Source organism: Medicago sativa, chromosome 2 (assembly GCF_051527215.1).
Source record: "Medicago sativa cultivar Bolivia chromosome 2, Bolivia_mono, whole genome shotgun sequence".
Lineage (NCBI taxonomy): Eukaryota > Viridiplantae > Streptophyta > Magnoliopsida > Fabales > Fabaceae > Medicago > Medicago sativa.
In genome coordinates this window covers 78,082,215-78,105,598 of record NC_140750.1, presented here as the reverse complement: position 1 = coordinate 78,105,598, position 23,384 = coordinate 78,082,215, and the positions used below count along the sequence as shown (strand labels likewise).

The window sequence follows — 23,384 nt, the reverse complement described above, 5'->3', positions numbered from 1 at the left end:
GAGAAAAAAGAGTTATAATAATTTAAAAAATTGATGTTTATATTCCAAATATAACTAAAATGTTAAACCTTTAAAAAAACTAAATTCTTCCGATGTATTTCAAAAAATAAAACTCAGCCCCTCTAAAAAAAAAAACTAACTCATCCGATAAATTTCATAAAACTGATACAAATCGAATTAGTAACACAAAGCTTCTCAAAAAAATAAAACAAGTCAAACGAATCGCAATCTTGTGGATGCAGTTGTGATCGTTGATAACATAGCCGTCTGACGATCATAAATTTCTCTAACCCAAATTGAATATTTAGTTAGTACTATAAATATACATCTCCAAATCATATTTAACTTCCACACATTCATTGATATTGATATCAAGTAAAATTCACAAATCTATGTGATAGTTTTTTTGTTTTTAGAAGAAATCTATGTCTTAATTGTTACACTTTAATTTGCAAATTATGTGATGTATGCAAACCTCAAATCTTGCAGCCCCATGCTTAGGACAACAAAATTCAAACCTAATGGAACTCATCCAAGAGCATCAAGAGGGACAGTTGGGTGCTTTGGCTCCTCAGACCATTGCTATCACCCAATAGAACGAGGCCATTCAACGACTTGAAGATATGGGGTTCGACCGAGATCTTGTGGAGGTGTTCTTTGCGTGCAATAAAATGAGTTTGATGATTAGTCAAAATTCTAGATCTTTAACCTTTAGCCGTGGTATTTTTGTGTCTATCGTTCTATCATTTTTCTATGCTAATTCTTGTGTCAATTGTTTGTGTCCTTTGTTGTTGTTTTCAGAAACAATAGTATCTATTAGAATTGTGTTGGGGATGGACCATAGATTTATATACAGTTATTCTTGAATTGTATAAATAAATAAGAAAGTATTCAGATGTATATTATACTATTGAATCAATGAATTTAATTCAAATAATCGTTTTTCGATGTTGTGCGTGGATGTGCTAAAGAGCAATCTTAGCTTTATAGGACTTCAGAATTTCCAATGCAAAGGGTTGATTATATGATTGCGTGTATCCAAGAAGTTTATAATATTGGACGATCAATGAACAGCTTCATTGAATTTTGTTATAAAAGAAAATATGTACTCCCTCCGTCCCAAATTGTATGACGTTTTGGGCATTTACACATATTAAGAAATGCAATTAATATTGTGTGGAAAAAAATATTATGAGTTGTTTTACAGAATTGTCCTTAATAAATAATATAGGAAAGATAAATGAAAGAATTGAAAGAATAGATAGTAATAAATAGTTATTAAGATTATAATAGGAAAAGTAACATTAATGCTGCATTGGTATTGTAAAGCGACATATAATTTGTGACAAATTTTTGTCCCTAAAGCGACATAGATTAATGAAAGAATTAAACTTAGTTCGGATAATAAAAATCCTCTTAAGTTTACAACTTAACGTGTTTTTTTATAAGAATGTTTTTTTTTTGAAGGAATAAGAATGTTAGTGTTGTTCACATCATAAGTCTGGCGCCATTGACTGTGAAGACATGTTTGTAAATTTAATGAACAAATAACTAGTCACGAAGAGAATAATACAAAACATAGGAAAGCCATAACTCTCGGTTCAAAAAAAAAAAGTCATAACTCTTGATATGCTCCTTCAAAAAAACTTTTTTTTTGAGAGAGAAAAAAAAAACTCTTGATATGTTGAAAATAGTCAAGTTTTCAAAAACTTTATTATATCAAATTTCACATGTCGATACATAAAACTTTGCTTCCGCAGATATAAACACATAAAATCTCCAATGTGTGTAGTGCAAATATTTAACGGTATTTTGCATATAAAATAAAAATATTAATAGAAACATTATTAATGTTGATGTTTTAAAAATAATCACGAGTTTTTCAATTTTTAACATATCAACTTTCTCATATTAATAAATAAAAATGTGTTTCCCCATATATAAACACATAAAATCTGTATTGGAGACAATCCAAATATTTAAAGGTGTTTTGTATATAAAATAAAATTAATAATATTTAATAGAAACTTTATATGTTTAAAATTAAGAATGTAATTAAGAATGTTCTGATGTTTCTCATATATGTTCAAAATAGCAACTGTAGTAATTTATAATTTTTGAAAAATAGTTAAAATTACATGTGATTGTTTAGAAAAATTCAGTTATTTGGTAGATAATAGAAATAGATAAATAGATAGTATAAATGTAATGTGGGCTAGTATTTAAAATTTATTTGTATTTTTAGTATATAATATATTCATTCTCACATGACATGCATTACTTTAAAAATCATTTTTAATACATGAAGAATGAAAGAGAATGAATTCTCATGATGCATATCAAATCAAAGTGGTTGTAAAAAATAATATTTATCATAAATATGAAAAATGGATAAAGTTGTTTTTATTTTTTAAGGAAAGAATGGATAAAGTTGTTCTTAAGTAAGAAACTAAAGTTAGGTATAATGGTTAACTTTATTTTCACATGCACAACAAATTAAGGTGGTTACAATATCAACCCTTACTTTTCTCACTTTACTAACTAGTCACTTTAGAGGAGCCTAGACCATGAAGATGAATTGAAATAAAAGTAACATAAAATACGCACGATTGGTATACATAATTGTCTCATCGAATTTTCAAAATTGCGCTTATAGGATAGCATAAATTGTCATTAAACACAACATCATTCATGCAATTCCACATGACCCAAACTACAGCATTCCATACCAAAAGAAATCCTCTCATTCCACTTTCTTGCGACCTAAATCCAACAAGCTCAGAGGCGTTAAAAAATCACCCAGAATAACAAGAACCAGACCCATCCAACAGAATTGAGCTAGGCTGGACTTTGTAAGGCCTAAGTCTGACCTACTTAAAAAATTATTGGTATGAGGCTGGAAAATTGCTCTTCTCCCATCAAGATTTGCTCACTCTCATACAAACTGACGAAAATACCCCTAGTGTGCGTTAAGTCACGTGGATTACAAGTCAACTTGAGTTAACTCACGATGGGTACTGATATATCAGCAGATAGCATTGAATGCATGCAACCAAGTCATTAATAACCTGTAATCAATACACACTCATAATTGAACCGAATTATATCAGTTTAACAACATAATCACATAATCGCACATAAACGATCGAAATTACACAAATACGTCGCTAATCACACAATCACATAATCACACATAAACGGTCCAAATTATACAAATTCGTTGTTAATGACGCATAATCACTTAATCACACTTAATGACATATAAACGATCCAAATTACACAAATTCGTCGTTAAATTACACATAACACAAATTCATTAAAATGGTAAAATTAGAGAAAGATATGTTACACTAAAATACAATATTTTTTATATAAGGTTGAAATAAGATTTTTTTTATAATATCCAAAATTGTTATTATTAATGATTGTTCCTATTTTAAAGGAATATAACTACTTTTTTTAATTGATAATTTAAATAATAAAATACAAAAATGATAAAATTGTTTAATTCAAGGATAAACATGGAGGAAAAAGGTCTCTGTGGGCTTAGCTTTGTTGGTATGGACATTGCATAATATATGCAGGGGTCGAGGTTCGAACTCGAACTTCCCACTTTTCCACATTTAAAATGTGTAAGCTCTTACCGCTAGGCTACTTTGCCAAAAAAAAAATGGAAGTTTTTTCGGTGAGCCCTTATTGATTACAAAGGATAATTTTATCATTTAATTGTCGTACTCCCTAAAAAAAATCATTTAATTATCGTATATATCCTATCATATCATTATTATACATTTTTTTTTTTGACAAATATCATTATTATACATGTATCAAGTATTAGATATGATAAAATAATATTATCATGTGTGTTTCAAAAAAATGATAGGATAAGTGATTATCAACTCTATATTCTATCATGTATCTATCAAACTACATTTTTTTTTTCTTTTCTCCATATCTATTATATTTATTAATTCAGGCCCCTAAATTGTATTGACGACACGTCAACTCTTCATCCGCCACTTAATACAATTATTGTCATGTCAAAAATATTATGGTATGGCACCTCTAAGAGGCTACTCTCCCATTCTCCTATGTTGCTCTCACAATTTTTGCATCCAATATTATTCACTACTTGAGTTACAATATAATATAGCTGTTACAAATTAAAGGTATCAATTATTCAAAATTCATTGTTTCTCCATCACTTTTGGTATTTTACCTTTATTTCTTTAACGATGCGAAACACATTAATGTCATTGAGTAAGTTATACATTACAAAAATTATTTCATCATTTTTTTTTAGGGATAAAAATTATTTCATCGTGTCAGTTACAAAATAGAATTAACATAATTTGATGCATCTTATAAAAATCCATTATTGGCTCACTCAGATATAGGGTCCATTTGTTTTGGATTTTTTTGATAAAAAAATCTATTTTTTGATCTAAAAAAATCACTTTTTTATTTTTGTAGTTACAAAATAGAATTAACATAATTTGATGCATCTTATAAAAATCCATTATTGGCTCACTCATATGTAGGGCCCGTTTGTTTTGGATTTTTTTGACAAAAAAATCTATTTTTTGACAAAAAATCTATTTTTTGACAAAAAATCTATTTTTTGATCTAAAAAAATCACTTCACAGGGCCCGTTTGTTTTGGATTTTTTTGACAAAAAATCTATTTTTTGATCTAAAAAAATCACTTCATAAAAAAATCACTTCACTTTTTTATTTTTGTAGTGTTTTTTTTTTTTTGGTGGCCGGGGTTTGAACCCCGGACCTTGCATATATTATGCATTGTCCATACCAACTGAGTTAAACTCACAACGACATAGTAGAATTTGTGAAGCAATGGATTGAAAGAAGGTAGAACAAATTGGCCGGTTTTCAAAGATTTCAATTGGCTTCTCTTTAGAGAGAAAGAAGGTAGAACAAATTTTATTTAGTGATTCAATGGATTGAGAACTATAATATTCTTTTAAGCATGCGTGTTAACGTAATAGGATTTTCATTGTCCCTTAATGGACAAACACTAATATATGCTCATTTAAATTTATATATTTCGTCTTATTTGATAGTCTAATAAGCTTCTTTAACATTGGCAACATAAATCAACTTAATGATGAATAAATAATATAATTATTCTTATAAGATGGGACCATATAATTATTGGAATATAAAATTCCAACCTCACATAGACAAAACACATTACATTTTTAATTAAGATTCTAGTTTCTTCAAAACCAGTCAGTTAAATAAGAAGAAAACTTCTTGCTACCTAGTACAATAGTGTACATTATCAAAATCAAAAACTACAAAGAACAACAAAATAATGGTTTTTCTTTTTCAACTCTATATGCTCCATTGTTCTACAAATCAAATGCAATGTATATAGTTTGTATTTATGTACATTACAATAACGACAACAAAATCATAGTCTTCAAGTAAGTAATATATATCATACCCAGTTGCTAGAGAGAGAGAAATCATGAAATCTGAATGAGGCTTCACCAGCTGTATCTCTCTCAAGCCTCGATTGTGAAACCTCGCTAGTGATATCGGTTGGATCAGAAGCTTCTGGTGGCAATGGGAGCGTATGAGTTTCATTTGAAAACCGGCCAATTTGAACTTCAGATGGCAATGGCTGCAGCACAGAAGGAGATAGAGCTCTGAATCTACTGCTCCCACCGCTTGAATTAACCAACGATCGGTCCCAAAGGAAGACATGGAGGAGAATTGGAACTCTGGTGTGTCTGTGCAAGGATAGCTTCTGGCTCAAGGAAACTGTGTCGTAACATCGAATTGCTCCTGTTGAAGATACCATCCATGGAAGTACTTTTTGGTTTGACACTCTTGACACTACCAATAATCTACAAGTGTCTGTTGCTAGTTTATAAAGACTGCTTAGCCCTGAACGTGTAGCAGGTACATTTTCTTGATTAATCACTGATGATATGAAAATAAATCCCTGTATATTACAATAAAATTATCAGCTAAAATTTTATTCAATATAAGAACCTCTTTAACTATATGTATTATAGTAAATATGTATGTATATATATAGCAAAGATTTTCTTATGTCTCTGCAACATAAGACAAATGATAATCGACAAGAGAAGAGATGGTGAGAGAGAGACCTCTTCAGTACGACTAATGGCGAATCCAAGTTTTGAATCTTCTTCTTTTAGTTTGATCTCAATAGAAAGCTCTCCTCCAACTGGAGCATACCATAAACGAACTGCTCGAACAACACCTATGTCTATTCCATGGTAATCCTCAAAACCATAAAGGCTTGCATTTGCTAGGTTAGATAAGTCAGACAGAGAACCTGCATTCACAGTAGCAGAAGCTGTCTCTCCAGATATCTGTCACACAAACGGAAAAATCCATGTGTTAGTATGTCATGTTAGAGGTTAGAATTCCAATCCTAAACTTCCTTCTCAAACTTCTTCGAATGTCTCAGCTCAACCACTTAAGTTACATGTTTGGAGACTCAAAATCCAAAAATGAGTTTTCGATTCTCCCAAGCTTAGTTGATTAAGTTAACCTACTAAGTCTTTTTTTGTGTGATCATTTACCTTAGTGAGTAGGGACTCAGTTTGGATGTTCATGAAGACAATAGGAACCCCAGAAGCTTGACCTGCATTAATCCATGCATTTGCTCTTGCTAGGGTATCTTCTAGATCATTGTAGCGAGATGCTACTCTATCTGAAGCTTTGGGGAGGAGCAATATGGAAAGAAAGTTACTTGAATTTGGAACTGTTAGCATCTCTTGCATCCTTCTCTCCCATGGATAAGAAACATATCCATCTTGTAGTTTTGTCCTTGTTAGTGCATTTACCATTCTACTGCTTCTTGAAGCTGAAAATTGTGGTTATTGCTTACTAATTAGATGCAATGTGAGAAAGTAAGAAAGCAAAGATGCATTAATGTTCTTGTCTTATGAAGCACTAACACAGACACGGAAACCATACACAACACTGACACGTCAACACCGATAATAATTTAATAAAATGAATTAATTGAATGTAATAACATGTGTTATAACCTTACAAGTCTTCAATCAGAAATGTCGGTGCTACAGAGAAGTTGGTATAACCTTACAATCAATTGAAATTCTTAATCCACGACAAATCTTTCTTCTTTCCTTTTGCGTGGGTGTGTTCTTTCCTATGTGAGACATTTTTACAATTCACACCAACACAAGTTCTAGCTAATGGGACATGTGTTTACTCTTCTAACTTTCACTCACATTCAACTAGTGTTCCAACAATTAATTACCTTATAATCACTATATAATCAACCAACAACTAATTATAATTAACTAGTAACTACCTGATCAATATCAAACCGAATCTAATAAATCACCAATTATACCGAACATTTATCTATAACATCTATATATCTATAGCAAAGTGGGGATGTAATAAAAAGTGGGTGAAACAAACTGTCTACATCATTCATGTGCAGCAAGGACCCATGTGACATCACAAGTTTCATGCAGAACACACAACAGCGTGCATGAAGATAACAAAGTTTGCATCTCTCACATGAAATGTTTTTGCCTCAAACAAAAGGTGTGGCCTATTGTCAACATTCAACAAAGCCAACCAGTTCAAACAAAGTGACATAAATTGCTGGCAACAGCGTTAGAGCTGAGAAAGAGATGAATTTCATTTCTATATGGAGTAGGAAGAAATTTATGCTAAGAACAACTCACATGATAAGATAGGGTTTAATAAAAGAAAAGGTTAAAATAAAATTCACTTTATGTTACTTATTTTCCCTAATTATGATTGGAGTCCTATATTTATAGTCTAATTTTTAAAAAAATTGGAATTTTCTCTACTGTTAAATTTTCTAAATCTAAACATATTATAATTAAACAATTTTTTAATTAGTAAATGACATTATAAAAAGTTATTGGAAAAAAAAGTTATTGGAAAAAATCTAGTAATAGTGAATGATAAATATTTTTTAAGAAAAATATAAACGGAACCTAATGTATCCAAATTGACATGATGTAAATCTAATGAATCTATCACATTTTAACTTTTAACAAATGCTTTAATTTTTAGGTTTAATTGCACTTTTGCCCCCTATATTTTGCCAATTGTGCGATTTTGCACCCCATTGTTTCAAACGAGCGATTTTGCACCCTCTATTTTGCCAATTGTGCGATTTTGCACCCTATTGTTTCAAACGAGCGATTTTATACCCCGTAGTTTTCCCCCTTTCTGATTTTGCACCCCAAAAAAACTATGGGGTGCAAAATCGCTCGTTTGAAACAATGGGGTGCAAAATCGCACAATTGGCAAAATATAGGGTGCAAAATCGCTCGTTTGAAACAATGGGGTGCAAAATCGCACAATTGGCAAAATATAGGGGGCAAAAGTGCAAGTAAGCCTAATTTTTATACACTGACCGTGTAAATTTTTACACCTGCATCTAATTAAATTACATTTTGTAGATATATTTCAAGAACTAACTTAAAAAAGGACACTATAATATGATTTAATTGAGTACATACATAAACAAAACAAAACAAAACAAAACAAAATTGCCGTCAGTCATAGAAATCAAACAAATGCAGCGGCTACATATGTTCCAAAATATTTGTCCTAAAAACATGTACATTTCAGCTGATTTTGTTGACTTTCAAACTCCCTCAACTGTAAAAATTATTCTCGTTTTCTAACCAACTTACACCCCAAGTCAAAAAAATAAATTCCTTCCCGATTACATAGTTTGCAACTTGCAAGCTTTGTAACCTTAAAAGTTGAAACAAACAAGTACCTGTTAAGGTTATTGCCACACGTGTGAAGTAAATCACGTGAGAAAGGAAATAAAAATGTAGCGGGAAGCAACGTTCTCACACGTACTCAAACATTTTTAGAAACAAAAACTAAAAAAACACACAAACCAAACTAACTAATTGATTTAGCTCAAATAGTTAATGAATTTTATCTAAAGACGGATGAGAAATTATGCATCCGCCCCATCTTGCTCAAAACCGGAGAAAAAACCTTTTAAAAATTAGAATTCTATAAACAATGGAGTCTCGTTAAAGACGAATCCTTTAAAAATACTAGAATAATTCAATATCTGAATCGAAAAATTTTAGGTCGAGTTTTATTTATCCTCTTAATCGAACTTTGAATTACTGGAACAGAACTTGGTCGTAATTGGAGGATAAACAAACAACACAAAATAAAAAGTCAAAACGCAAAAGAAAGGAAGTTGAGGTAGGTGTAAAGTACCTTGAATCTCAAAGCATTCAACTTCAGTTCGATCCAAAAACCCGACAACATAATTCGGGTCATCAATGGATCTCAGAACAAACTGTTTCTTCCCCGACGCATCATTCGGAACAATACAAGCTTGTAACTCCGCCAATTCATCAGAGCCTCTTCGAACTCGAATCATTATCGAAGTTTCCTTCTTCTTATACGCTTCTTGAAGAATTTTCTGAACTCCACTTCTACCACCTTTGAACGGTGAATTATATCGGATCTGTGATTTTGTTTTTGTTCCGATTCGAAGCTCTTCGACTATGTCACCGGTTTGAAGCATGTCTACTGTCCATTCATCTGCTTTGGAACTTCCTCGTAGACATTCGATTGATAAAACTTTTGGGTCTCTGGTTGGTGAGTCTGAACTTGTTTGTGATGTTCTGTCCATGATCATGTTTCAGTTTAAGGTTGTGTACATGTGATGTTTCTTTTATGTATGATAAATTTGGTAAGATATGGAAAATTTTGAGTTATTTTATGAAGGTGGTTTTCTTGTTTCTTTGTTTGAAAAACAGAGAGGTTTTTGTTATTGTGAGGAGAAAGAAGAAGAGGAATTTGACACAATATGGGTTTGGTATGTGTCGTGTTTGTGTGAATCTGTCACAATTACTTGATATAACTGTATAGTTATACTACCATCTGAAAAATAATTAAGAAGGTAAAGTCAAAGAATCTCTAGAGATTAGTAAATGGTGGGAACATACTCTGAAAGTTCATGTTCTATTAAAATATTACAAATGGAATTTAGGATTGAAAGCAAAATACTAACAACCAATAAACATTTTGTTTTAGGCCAACATTTGATTGATTGAAGTGGTAAGCAGGGACGATCTGGACTCAAAATATTAGTGGGGCAACTTTTTTTTTTTTTTTGAGAAATGATATTTGTATAACCACTTTCTTACAATTTTTTGACAACTTTCTCTCTCATACTCACATTATATTCTTATTCTCTCTCTTCCTTTTTCTCTCTATTGTTTTGGACCAATGAGAAGAGAGAAAATGAAAGTTGTCAACAAAGTTGTCACAAATGGTTGTACATATATCACTACTCTTTTTTTTTGTCAAATAATTAAATAATATTGTATTTAGTAAGAAGTTATATTAAAAATAGTTGTAGCAATCAAAATTAGAAAGAAAATAATCTATTTTCCATTTGTTGAAAATGAACTAAAATTATATCATTACTAATTGTTCTAAGAACATCTCTTTCTATATAGGTTACAAGAGATTAATCGAATGCTCTTGCATGATACACGTGCATACGGGCGGGTGAGTGTGTTGAGCTCTTTTTTTAAAGCAAGTCGCAATTGCGTAAAAATTATAAAAATATAGACATGTGTACAAATTGTACAAAAATTTATTTCCGTATTAAATATGAGTAAAATTATAGACATGTGTATAAATTAAAAAAAATCGGTCCTCATGTAAATATATAAGTTAAAATATAGACACATGTATAAATTAAAAAAATAGGTCATCTTATTAATATACGAGTAAAAATATAGACACATGTATAAATTACAAAAAAATATATCTTCATATTAATATATCAGTAGAAATATAGGCATATGTATAAACATAAAAAATTAAGTTTGTATTAATATACAAATAAAATTATACAACGAACCAGTAAAAAAAAATTTTAAAAAAAAAAAGAAAAGAAAAAGGGGGGACCTAGGCTGATGTGGCACTTGCCACACTGTGCCTTAAAGAGGTCCGCCCCTGGTGGTAAGGATCTTGAAGTTCCTAAGCATCTGGTTAGAAGTTCGATCTCTGACTCATATGTATGAAAAAAAATTGGTTTAGAGAGAAGAACCCACCTTATGTATCTCACATGTTCTTCGATTAAAATTAATAAGCGGAAGTAGAACTTCGTACTAATATCATGTTGGAAAAAACATTTTTTTTTTTGAAAGAAATGTTGGAAAAAACATTTTGTTTACACATTAAAGTGTAAAACTTTTTTTTATAAAACTTTTTAACATATGTGTATTCATTTAAAACAAAAAAAAAATTAGAATCAAACATAACAAAATGCATTTGTTGTGTGATTTGATTGAATGCATACATAAATAATTTTGCATTACTCGTACATAACCAATATAAGTTTAATTATGTATTCTACTGCATATAAAGGGTCGGGGGAGTACTTTCTATTGCATTGAAAAACTAGTCTTTTTCTTTTAGAAAAAATAAATAGTTGTATTTAAGTATGAACTAAATTTTTAATGAGCATGAGTTTATTTACTTTTGCGTATAATGTAGATGGGACGAAATAAAATGTACTTGAGTAAATTCGATTCAAAGTTTAATCATATAATTGGAGCTCCAATTCTACAACCGACCATAATTGACCAACATCGTTCTCATTAGTGAAACTAACTCAGTCCCTTTTCAAAAGAAGCTTAAGAACAGTATACTCCTCCTACTCCCACTACTTCATATAACTATTTTTAGATACCCGGTCTAACTAAACTGGTTGACTTAAAACAACACTAATTTTATTTTTGTTTTTGGATTGTATAATGGTTAATAGCAAGGTTTGGTTGGAAATTTGTACTCCATTCTAATCACAATTTAATAATAATACAGTTTTTTTCAACAACAAATAAATGATACAGTAGTCTCTTTATTTTAAATCTGTTCGTATTTTTTTAAAATATATTAAAAGAAAATGAATAATGATATTAATGTTGATCAGTTAGAAGATATTTTAATAAACAGGGATAACAAGATTAAAAAGAAAAAAAAATAAAAATAAAATAGAAACAGGATTACCACAATTATTCTTTTCAATCATTGAATCTAAGGAAAAATATAAAGACCTTATTTGATGATGTACTGTGTATCTTTTTTTAATCATTTAATGATGTGTGTATCTGATTACATTAAGTAGGAAAAGGGTTTTGTTGGTTATTTTTCAGGTTTCCAAATAGGGATCCACAAGTAAGCAGCAGTACCATCCAAGAAAAAAGGAAGTAAGTAGTAATACTAAGATTAAAGATCAAAGGTGAAGATATAATTTAAAGGTTTTCTCTAATTTGCATAAGTAAATTAGTCTTGCATCATACAAAAGTCTATTTTCTATCTTTTGATCAATAAGTTTTATCATATTTTATTTGATTTAATGATGAAATTTATTGATCAAACTATAAAAACAATTTTGTACAGTACAAGATTTATCTTATCTGCGCACAACTTGGCCAAATTTTAACGGTTCATATGATATACTCCCTCCGTCCCGGAATAACTGACCTATTTTCTAAAAAAAAGTGTCCCAAAATAACTGACCCATTTCAATTTTCAATACAACTTTCATCATTCTCAATACAATATAACACTAAATAATACTATTTTTATCATTCCCAATACAATATATTCCACTTTCCCCTTTATTTATACACTTTTCTTAATCTGTGTGAAAAACCAAAGTAGGTCAATTAAACCGGGACGGAGGGAGGAGTATTATTTTATGGGAAAGAAATCAAAGAATGGTGTAGTTTTCACTCTTCAAATGAATCTCTTGGAGGAAATGATTTGGAAGTTGAATATGTGTGGGGTATTCATCAAATGATGCGGTTTGTGTACACATGTGGACTGACTCTGACTCAATGGAAGCTTCATTATGCGCAGCCCACACAGGTTGAAGTTTGTAGCGCAAACATCATACCAACGTCATACTTCACAACCGTCATACGTAGTAGGCAAGTAAATTATTACTCCCTCCGTCCCATATTACTTGACCTATTTAGAATATTTGCACTATTCATGTAACATGTTTTGACTCTTTTTTTCTACTAATATATAAAAACAAAATATAGCATATAAGATGTTGTTAGATTCGTCTCGATTAATATTTTTAAAATATCAAATTTTCGTAATTTTTTCTACTAGATTATTAAAGAAATTTAAGTTTAAAATTGTGCATTGGCATACGTGACAGAGTCAACTAGGTCAAGTAATATGGGACGGAGGGAGTATTATTATTATTTGTGAAAATAAGGAATGACTATTTAAATTACTATTATTTTCCATTATTTTTATTCCATCAAATAATATACTTTTTATAGTATCACCGTAAAACGCATTTTGATGGAGATTCCATTCCAACTCCACTTGCTCGGTGCCTCTCCACTGCAGCATAAAATTCACAAATGTGAAATACAGATAGAGCCAACAAAACAGAGTGAGGCTAACAAGAATAATGAAGATGATGACGACAAAACAGAAGATAAGACTAGGGATGTGAAAGCAATTTGAAATTTGAAGGCCTGAAGAAATAATTCTGAACTCATGTTTGCCGAAAAATCTCCTTCATACATTACATCTAAAAAAATTAAGTTGGTTTTATAAGAATATAGAATTTAATAATTTACTTTATAATAATAATAATAATAATAATAATAATAATAATAATAATAATAATAATAATAATAATAATAATAATAATAATAATAATATATTTGAAAATGCCGTCAATATTCAAAGATTTGTTGAAGAAATTCTTTGCCCAAAGAGAACAAAGGAAAAGGAGAACCAAACTTGAGGTAACTCAATAGAGAAGGGTTTAACATTGTAACCGGTTCAGTTAACCACATTTTTGCACACCCCTACCTATAGATGTAGAGTTAAAACTCATCGGGGTGGTTGTGAAATAGTTACTAGTGTCACTTTGATTAAAAAAAAAAAAAATAGTGCTAGCTATAATGAGAAATGAGCAGAGGTTCATTAGAGGTTATAAATCGGGAGAGTTCATCGTAACGATGAAAATGAAGTCTCACTGGTTTGGTTTTGCTTCTTTAATTACTTGACAAAATAAAAGACCATACTTAATGGGTAATTAGTCTATGAAGGATACTAATCAAAATAAGAGATCATCCCAAAGACAGCAATAGCTGGCTATAATTTACAAAACCATATTTAATGGCTAAAACTTAAAATAGTCCCTGCTACTACTATCTATAATTTAACAACGCAACAAATTTTTAAAATAGTATCACCATAAACCTGTAGAATATTGACTACCTATTGTTTGCTACTATTTGATCATGTTTGCTAATTGCAAAGCATAGCGCAGTCTAAGAAAATCCAAAATATGTAAGAACAAAAGGCAACCTGTACTCTGCTACATTCCACAGCAACCTACAAGGAGACATCAACACGAATAAGCATATGTAAATGGAAGTCACCTTAATGTAAATTGAATTCCAGAATTTTGAGCTGACTTACTCGCTACTAAACCCATCTCTTATTTGCACTCGCACTCTTAGTTCCATTGAGAGATCGTCTTCTACTCTTTCTTAAGTCCTTACGAGGTGACAATTGTTTTTGGCTCGAAGAAGAAGCTGCATTAGATTTCTGATAAGAAGGAATTTCTTTAAGAGGACTAGCGGATTGAAATTTCGAGCGGCGTTCAATGAGTCTCCCTGACGAATTGAAGATTTTTGCTGGCGTAGATATCTGATCAATTGTAGATTCAGAATTCTTCGTTGGTAGAATGACATCAACAGGAAGATCTTGTGCATTGTTGACAGGAGAACTATCAGAATCAGAAGATGAGGGGCTAGTGGTGCTGTCCATATCATAAATGAGGTTATCTCTCATTTGTGGCAGCTGAATTTCATTTGGAATACTTGCAGAGAAGGATGGTCGACGAAGCCTTGAAAGCTGCATAACCTGCAGTCAATTTTGAAAGGGCCATTAATATAAGAAGCATTTCAAAATTGTACTTAAGAAACATACAACTTTACTTGAACTCGTAAGAGTTTAGTTAAAAGAGAGTTTATATACAAGTTGACACTTTTTTGTGATTTAGAATCGTAAACTCGTAAGAGTTTAGTTAAAAGAGAGTTTATATACAAGTTAACACTTTTTTGTGATTTAGAATCGTAAATTCGTAAGAGTTTAAAAGTCAAATCGGGAGTTCAACAATCATGCTAAAAGTAATGTGATATTGAATGTATTTTCAATAGTAATTCAAATTCTGTGCACATAACAACAATAACAGTAATTCAAATTCTGTGCACATAACAACAATAACAAGTGAGTCAATCAACTTATGCACCTAAATTACCTATTGGTGCATTCCATTGTTTATATCTACCATGTATATATGTACCTTTTGTTCCAGAACAACCAAATCCTTCTTTAGTTTTGAAATTGTTGTATTCTTCCTCCGTATAATGTCTTCTAATTCAGAAACCCTCTGTTTTAAATTGTAGTGAAAATGATAAGTGGGTTAGGAAAGGGGAAAAAGAAGTTGCAATTTCCAACTCTGGAGAATAAAATGCAGATATTACCTTGCTATTAGCAACCTCAGAAGAGTTTAGCAGATTGGTCAGCTCTTTTATTGTGGTCTCCTTCTCATCACAGTCCCTCTTAAGATTATAAACATCTTGTTCTACAGCCAAGTTGTTAAACTGAGCATAACAAAAAGCATGTCAAAGATAATAATATATAACAGATGATATAGAACTAATAAAAACACAAGGAAACCAGGAAAAGAAGCACTGCAAGAGAGTAAAACAAATTAACAACACAAATATAATTCTGCCATTGCATTTAACTATGTCAATGCAATAACCACAATTAAGCAATTACTAATTCATTAACTTGATTCCAATTAAAGTCAAGACCATGGAATGCAAACAGGCTACAAAATTATTTGATGAATGAATCATGAGAATCTGGTTTGATAAAAGTTATAAAGAGAATCCTGTATCATTTGATAGATAACCTGATATATGATGTATTTATAAACTGTAACAGAATAATCATACCAATATCATTCAACGATGACACTGAAGAAAATAATACCTGGATATCAGCAGCAGATGTGACACTTGAAGCCAAATCCGACAAGCCAGACATTCTTCTCTCCTCTTGGTCTTCATTAGAGAAGGGTGACTTATATTGGAGGAACTCATTTCCACTGGAGGCTCTTCTACTCAAGGCACCCTGCTAACAAAGTCAATGAGTGATTAAGTTCAGAGCTAGTTGTTCCAATGTTGTCATTTGCGGATAGCAGAAAATAACAGTTTATTCAAATTCGTCTGCACAACAGTGCTATAACACCGGTACCATTATTTGACAATATTTAGTACTAAATACGTATCATGGAACGGCAGTGATTTGTTCAAATTCCGCTATATACAACAACAACAACCACCAAGCCTTATCCCACTAAGTGGGGTCGGCTACATGGATCAAATGACGCCATAATGTTCTATCAAAGACCATATTTGGATCCAACTCATTGACCTCTAAATCTTTTCTAATGGTTTCTCTAATGGTTTTCTTAGGTCTTCCTCTACCTCTTTTAACTTGACTCTCCTCCATTTGATCTACTCTTCTTACCACGGCGTCTACGGGTCTTCTCTCTACATGTCCAAACCATCTAAGCCTATTTTCTACCAACTTTTCTACTATAGGTGCTACCCCCACTCTCTCTCTAATGATGTCATTCCTAATCCTATCATGTCTAGTCTTACCACTCATCCAACGCAAAATCCTCATCTCCGCTACGCTTACTTTACTCTCGTGTTGGCTCTTAACCGCCCAACACTCCGTCCCATACAACATTGCCGGTCTGACTGCTGTCCGATAGAACTTTCCTTTCAGCTTAAGTGGTACTTTCTTATCGCACAAAACACCTGAGGCTCTTCTCCATTTCAACCACCCAGCTTGAATACGATGATGTACATCAGCTTCTATTTCTCCGTCATTTTGTACTATGGACCCAAGATATCTAAACCGTGTAACTTGGGGTATGATATGATCTCCAACTTTCACCTCTAAGGTAGACCCACTTCTCCTTTTACTGAAGTTACATTCCATATACTCCGTCTTGCTTCTACTCAGGCGGAAACCATACGCTTCTAAGGCTTGCCTCCAAGTCTCTAGCCTCCCGTTTAACTCCTCCCTCGACTCACCAAGCAAGACTACATCATCTGCAAAAAGCATACATCTTGGTGCTAACTCTTGGATGTGTTCCGTCAGTACATCCAAAACTAAAGTAAAAAGATAAGGACTTAGGGTTGACCCTTGGTGCAGTCCTATTGTTATGGGAAAATCTCCGGTATCCCCATCCTGCGTCCTCACACTAGTCGAAGCCCCCTCATACATATCCTGGATAGCTCTAATATAGGCAATCCTCACCCCTTTCTTCTCCAGGGCTTTCCACAAAATCTCTCTAGGTACTCTATCATACGCCTTCTCCAAATCAATGAAAACTAAGTGCAAGTTTTTTTATCCGTCCGGTATCGCTCCATCATGCGTCGAAGTAAGTAGATCGCTTCCATAGTCGACCTCCCAGGCATAAAACCAAATTGGTTATCCGTAACGTGAGTCTCTTTTCTTAGTCTTCGCTCAATTACCCTTTCCCATAACTTCATGGTATGACTCATTAGCTTAATTCCCCTATAATTCGCGCAATCTTGTATATCCCCCTTGTTCTTATAGATTGGAATTAAGGTGCTTCTTCTCCACTCGTCTGGCATTTTCTTCGTCCTCATAATCTCGTTGAAAAGTTTTGTGAGCCACCCAATTCCTCTATCGCCAAGACTTTTCCACACTTCGATAGGAAGATACAGAGTTATAATTGCCCAGCACCAAGTGAAAAGCTATATAATAACCACAATACAGTAAGTATATGAGTTTCTTACCTTATATTCATTACAGAAGGAAGAGTGTTCATCACAATGCCAACAACCGCAATCAACAAACTTAATTCGCTCAGAGCCAAATGTTTCATCTAATTGCAATTCTCCGTCCTTGGTGGATAACTTGTTGATAGCAGCAACTGTGTTCTCTTTAGAATTGTTAAACTGCTCACAAAGATTGTCAAGCTTCTCCTGCATGCTTGATAACAGCTGATCCTGGAAAATAGCGATGAAACAAACCAATATTAATACACACATTCAAAGTTGGAACAATCAAACAAGTTCAAAAGTTCATCTTACCATGATAAAAAAATCAAAAGCATAGAAAAATACTAATGAGTTCGCTGTCATAACAGCCTTTCAAAACATATTACAATTACGGAATATATATCGTTATTTAGCAATGAATAATCCCATTGAGAAACTTGCTCAACCAAGTTTTCTCATATTCAAGATGAAAAGTTCCCACATCAACCACTTGCTTACGGTGTTCTGCACAGTTATAAATTGATGGGATCACGGATATGGCCATTGTGGCTGTGACAATGTGTATTGTTGGTGTTGGGTGTGAATTTATTTTTTATTAGCATCAAACGTTATAATTTATTATCATGTCTATCTTACTATTTCATTATCAACTCTCCATTTTAAAAGATCTCGAATTCTTTATAAACTTATAGCATCCTCTAAATCGGATATAAAGAAAAAGAAAGATAGAGAAATAATTTGTGTGAGCACTATATAGTCCACAGCCTAATGCGACCTATGCGCGATGCGTCCATTGCACCCACTACATTGAGGTGTTGCACGGATATTAGGCGATTTACAATCACCACGCAATTACGGAATGATGCAGTTGCGGACACTGTCACAACTGCAACTGTGCATTTGGTAGGTTTGAGTTCCTTACCACTCGGACTATTGGTTACTATGACAACAACATTTCTTGGTAAATCACAATTATGTTACATAATCTCAAATAGTAGCTTGAGTTAAGGAACACCAAGGCTCTGTTTGGTAAAAAACAACAATTAGCTGATAAGCTAGCTTATAGCGGATAGCTGATAAGCTAGCTTATAACTGATAGCGGATAAGTTAGTTGATTGAATTTGTCGTGTTTGGCAAAATTAGGGGTTAAACTAGCTTATAAATATGAATAGACATAAAAAATGATATATTTATTTTTAAATTAAGATTGTAGAGGCAAAATTGAGATAAGTAATGATAAGCTTTAAGCTATAAGCTACTTGAATTAGCTTATCAAAATGCGCAATAATCTAGTAAAAATAAGCTATAAGCTCGTGAGAAAGTGACGGTTACCAAAAGGTCTTTTTTAGTGAAATGAACTTAAAAGACATAAGTTATAAGCTATAAGCTCAAAAACCTGTCTTACCAAACAGACCCCAAATGACTATTAACATAACAAACCCTACAAACTAACATAACCACTAATTTACGAACATTTTGCAACAAAAGAAAAAAAACAATTATTCTTCATAATCAAAATTAATCATGAAATAAAAAAAGCAGTAAAGCATATTACACAAATAGATTTAAATATCAACTTTGAAAAGCCAAAATGCTTTTCAAATAATTAAATTCAAATTTTCATCAGAAATTGGCCCCAGCAACAATATTATAACAAATTTGAAAGAATAAAAGCAGAAATTATATTATACATACCCTAAGCTCAACGGATTTCTTAAGATTGAAAATCTCTCGATCCTTTTTGGACTGAGCAGCAGCAACACCAATAACAGCAACAATAAGAAACCGATGAATAGGCGGAAAAAGATCCCAAGCAAATGCAAGTTCATCACTCAATCCACCACCAACAGTTCTAGCCGCGCTAGCTTCATCAGCGTTAACAACCCGTCCTTGAAGGTTAATCCAGGCCATTGGCTTCGAAAATGAGATCGGACGCCGCGGCTTGACCGTTGCGGCGGAGAGACGACGACGGCCGGAGAGAGTGATTGGTGGAATTGAAACGAGACATGGTAATGGTGAAGTAGCGTTAGGGTTGCCGTTAGAGTTGTTCATGGAAGCGTTGTTTGAATTTTGAGTTTGAGAGGGAAAAGAGAAAGAGAAAGACTCTATGCCATTTTGTTTAGAGTTGGATGCTAGCGAAACTTACAGTATCAATCATTTTCTGTCACATTCTCCTCTCAATTTACTATACTATCATTTTCTCTATACAATAGTTTTTTTTAAAGGATATTTTCAAATTTATGATGTCAATTTATTCAAATAACTTCTTTGACTATTATTAACATAAAGAGTATTTCAGTATTTTTAATGAGTATTTTTATCTTTTTTTTTTATTCTTTGACCAAGTGTATTTTTATGTATTATCAACAACAAAAAATGAGTATTTTTTATCAAATGTAAGAAAATATAATAAAATGTTGATTTTATTTTATTGCAAGAAAAGATTGATTGATTTTTCTCATAAGAGCTAAAGAGGAACAATAAAATTGAAGAATCGTCCAACAGAATGAACCATGATGACTCAAGTTGGTAAGAAAAACAACAAAAGAGTTACCCTTCGTGTAAACATGTTTTAACGATGCATTTAAATATAGAAGTTTCAGCTCATATTTTGGTCTCCTAGAAAAAAAAAACTCATATTTTGGTTTTGTAGAAGAGAAAAAAAAAAAGACTCATTATGATCACTTATACAATCTCAAATTAATTTTGCACTATATATTTCAATTTTTCAATGTGTAGGTAAGCCTATCATCATAGTATTAATAATTTGAGTTCTAAATCATAATTCAACCCTTTGCCATTCAATTTTGACTATGTGTCTAACACATAATATACAAACGAGTAATGATATTTTGACATCCATTTGATGACAACTTTGTTGACAACCTTGTTTTTCTCACTTCTTATTGGTCAAAAACAATGGAGAGGGAAAAAGGAAGAGAGAGGATAACAACATCATGTGAGTATGAGAGAGAAAGTTGTCCAAAAATTGTCAAAAAGTGGTTGTCAAAATATCATTTCTCTATACAAATTAATTGCACAGAGTTGGCCTCTAGCTATAGTCTTTGAAGTCTAGTATCACTCCTAATTTTTCCAGTATTTCAAACTTATAATTAAGACACAATATATAGGCTTGATAGGAATTTTATTAACAACTCGATTATCAACGCTTGTCTTCAAAGTTCAAACTGCCATCTTCTTCATTTGGAGTCAGTGATGTTAAGATTGCAAAAGGCTCGTCATGTTTTCATGATTAGTTTCTTAGGCTTTGTTTGCGAGTTTGGAGGGAAGGGGAGGGGAGGGGAAGGAAAGGTTTTGATGGGTGGAAAATATGAGGGAAAATGAAGAAATTTTTCAAATTTTTTAAAGGGTAATTTTTTAGAGAATGATAAATTAATGCATATGATTATTATATTTTTAATTTTAAAAATAATATAACAACATAGATTAAATTTGAAGAAATCATATAAACTTTTCAAAACCCCCCAAAACTCTCCTCCAATACAATTTTTTAGTTCCCCAAATAAGGAGGATCTAATATTATGAAGAAAAGTTAACCCCAAAACCCTCCCCTCCCATTTTCCTCTATTTCTTCCACTGGTTCATTCCTTTTTTCTCAAGTCTTCTCCTCTCTTCTCCACCAAACTCGTAGACATAGCCTTAGGCTCTGTTTGCGAGTTTTGAGGGGAGGGGAAGGAAAGGCTTAGGAGGGGAAGGGAAGGGAAGGGAGGGAAAGGGAGAAAGGAGGGAAAACCTTCCCCTTGTTTGGGAGTTAAAGAAACCAATAAGGAAAGGAGATGGAGGGCTTATGTTATAATTTTACTATTTTACCATTTTTTCTTTTAAAATCAATACATTGTGTTATACTTTGTAATTTATCTTGTAAATTATAATTGGAATTTTGAATTATTATGAGCACAAAATTGTCAATTTGTATGTTTAACTCCCCAAAACCCCCTAATTTGGGGGAACTTTAAAATTGGACAAATGAAGCCCTTCAAAACCCCCCAAAACCTTTCCATGTTTTTTTAAAACTCCAAAACAAGGGTTTACCTCTCCACAAGCCTTTCCTTCCCCTCCCCTCCCCTCCAAAACCCAACTCGCAAACAAAGTCTTAGAAAGCTACTCATCAACTTTTTTTTTCTCATTAATGGTCTGTTTGTTTGAGGAGAAATAGAGACGAGAGAGATGCAGAAGAGAGAGATGCAGAAGAGAGAAGCAATTTCTTTCGTTTGGCACAGAAGAGAGATAGAGTAGAAAGACTAAAATGTTGTGGGGCCCGCGCTTTTTCTTTTCTTCTCATGCATGCGAAGAAAGACGAGAGAGATCTGTGAAAGTTTGATATTTCCTAAGCTGCCCTTCTCTCTCTTCATGTTACAAGGTCATTGGCAAAATAACATCATTGTACTTGTCCAAATTAAATATAGTATCTTATATAAGTTATATTTTAAAAATAATAATTAAACTAATACATGTTCACACCAAAAATAATTAATTAAGTTGATCTAGTTTATAAATCTAATACAAATGAAATCAAGTAATCAATTAGTTAAATTAATTCTTGAAAAATAAATAGTTAAATTAAAATGGGATGTGCTTTTAATTCAAGGGTATTATTGTACTTTCAAAAATAATCAACACTTCTATCTCTTCAATTTCTCTCTTCTTTATCTTATACCAAACAACTCATCAAATCTACTCTATTTCTCACCTTTTTCTCTCTTCACAACTCTCACCTATTTCTCTCTTCACAACTTCTCTTTTATACCAAACACACCCTAAGCTTATCTCTTCAATTTTCGTATATAAATGAACTTACGGGCTGATGTACATTTAATTTAATTAGGTGGGAAATTTATCCTAAGAAAATAAGATAATATCATTTTAACCTAAGGAGATTGTCAAGTACTGTCAAATTTTACGCATTTAGATTTTTGGTTACAAAACAAACTATCCTCCTTAATATAAGAAGATTCAATGTTGTGGAAAATCCCAATCTGGACATCCTATACAACTGCCACGTCCTAAATTAAGGGGTAAAAGAAGTCTAAATAATGCTTTTTGTAACTAAATTAACACCTAAGTATCAAGTTATGTTTGTTTGGTTACATTGCACTTCATAATGCTTTTCCCGGTTTAATGCTGACTAAATATACAATAGCTACATTGGTTTAAGTTACCTTTTGTAATAATACAGAAAGTCAGATACCCAATCAATCAAACTGCTTCACTATTATCAATATCTATCATCATACCTAAGTCTATTCTGTCCTGCTACTTTTAAATATACTACACACACAATATATTACTACACTCTAAACACACAAACTCATATTTTCACACTTCAACTTTGAGGTAGCCACTTCTCTCATCTATCATGAATCTGAATACCAATTATTTTCATTAAGTTAGTGTGTTGTTATGTCATTCCGATTTC

At 32.1% G+C, this 23,384-nt stretch overlaps 2 protein-coding genes across 3 annotated transcripts; both read right to left on the bottom strand.

Annotated features, from left to right (window-relative positions):
• Window positions 1–5,118: 5,118 nt before the first annotated feature.
• On the bottom strand, window positions 5,119–9,895 carry LOC146951042 (uncharacterized). Its single transcript, XM_085747006.1, has 4 exons — window positions 9,264–9,895; window positions 6,581–6,864; window positions 6,140–6,367; window positions 5,119–5,970 (listed from the first exon to the last, which is right to left on the bottom strand). The coding sequence occupies exons 1-4, from the start codon at window positions 9,688–9,690 to the stop codon at window positions 5,461–5,463; spliced, it is 1,449 nt and encodes a 482-aa protein (XP_085603132.1). The 5' UTR covers window positions 9,691–9,895; the 3' UTR covers window positions 5,119–5,460.
• A 4,209-nt stretch (window positions 9,896–14,104) lies between these two features.
• Window positions 14,105–20,153, bottom strand: LOC146951041 (inactive rhomboid protein). Of its 2 annotated transcripts, none has more exons than XM_085747004.1 (7): window positions 19,643–20,153; window positions 17,963–18,175; window positions 16,116–16,259; window positions 15,599–15,718; window positions 15,418–15,504; window positions 14,529–14,975; window positions 14,105–14,441 (listed from the first exon to the last, which is right to left on the bottom strand). In XM_085747004.1, the coding sequence occupies exons 1-6, from the start codon at window positions 19,997–19,999 to the stop codon at window positions 14,535–14,537; spliced, it is 1,362 nt and encodes a 453-aa protein (XP_085603130.1). In that variant the 5' UTR covers window positions 20,000–20,153; the 3' UTR covers window positions 14,105–14,441; window positions 14,529–14,534. The 2 variants fall into 2 exon arrangements, with proteins under 2 accessions (XP_085603130.1, XP_085603131.1); XM_085747005.1 differs by having other exon boundaries at window positions 16,116–16,256; window positions 19,643–20,117.
• Between the last annotated feature and the right edge of the window lie 3,231 nt (window positions 20,154–23,384).

Excerpts from the sequence above, each read along its gene's own strand:
- LOC146951042 (XM_085747006.1), bottom strand. The coding sequence starts at position 9,690 with ATGATCATGGACAGAACATCACAAACAAGTTCAGACTCACCAACCAGA. Across the intron at positions 6,865-9,263 it reads TGAATGCTTTGAGATTCAAG|CTTCAAGAAGCAGTAGAATG; the intron begins GTACTTTACACC and ends CACAATTTTCAG. Across the intron at positions 6,368-6,580 it reads CTGAGTCCCTACTCACTAAG|ATATCTGGAGAGACAGCTTC; the intron begins GTAAATGATCAC and ends TTTGTGTGACAG.
- LOC146951041 (XM_085747004.1), bottom strand. The coding sequence starts at position 19,999 with ATGAACAACTCTAACGGCAACCCTAACGCTACTTCACCATTACCATGT. Across the intron at positions 16,260-17,962 it reads CCTTCTGTAATGAATATAAG|CAGGGTGCCTTGAGTAGAAG; the intron begins GTAAGAAACTCA and ends TGACTTTGTTAG. Across the intron at positions 15,505-15,598 it reads CTGAGGTTGCTAATAGCAAG|AGGGTTTCTGAATTAGAAGA; the intron begins GTAATATCTGCA and ends AATTTAAAACAG.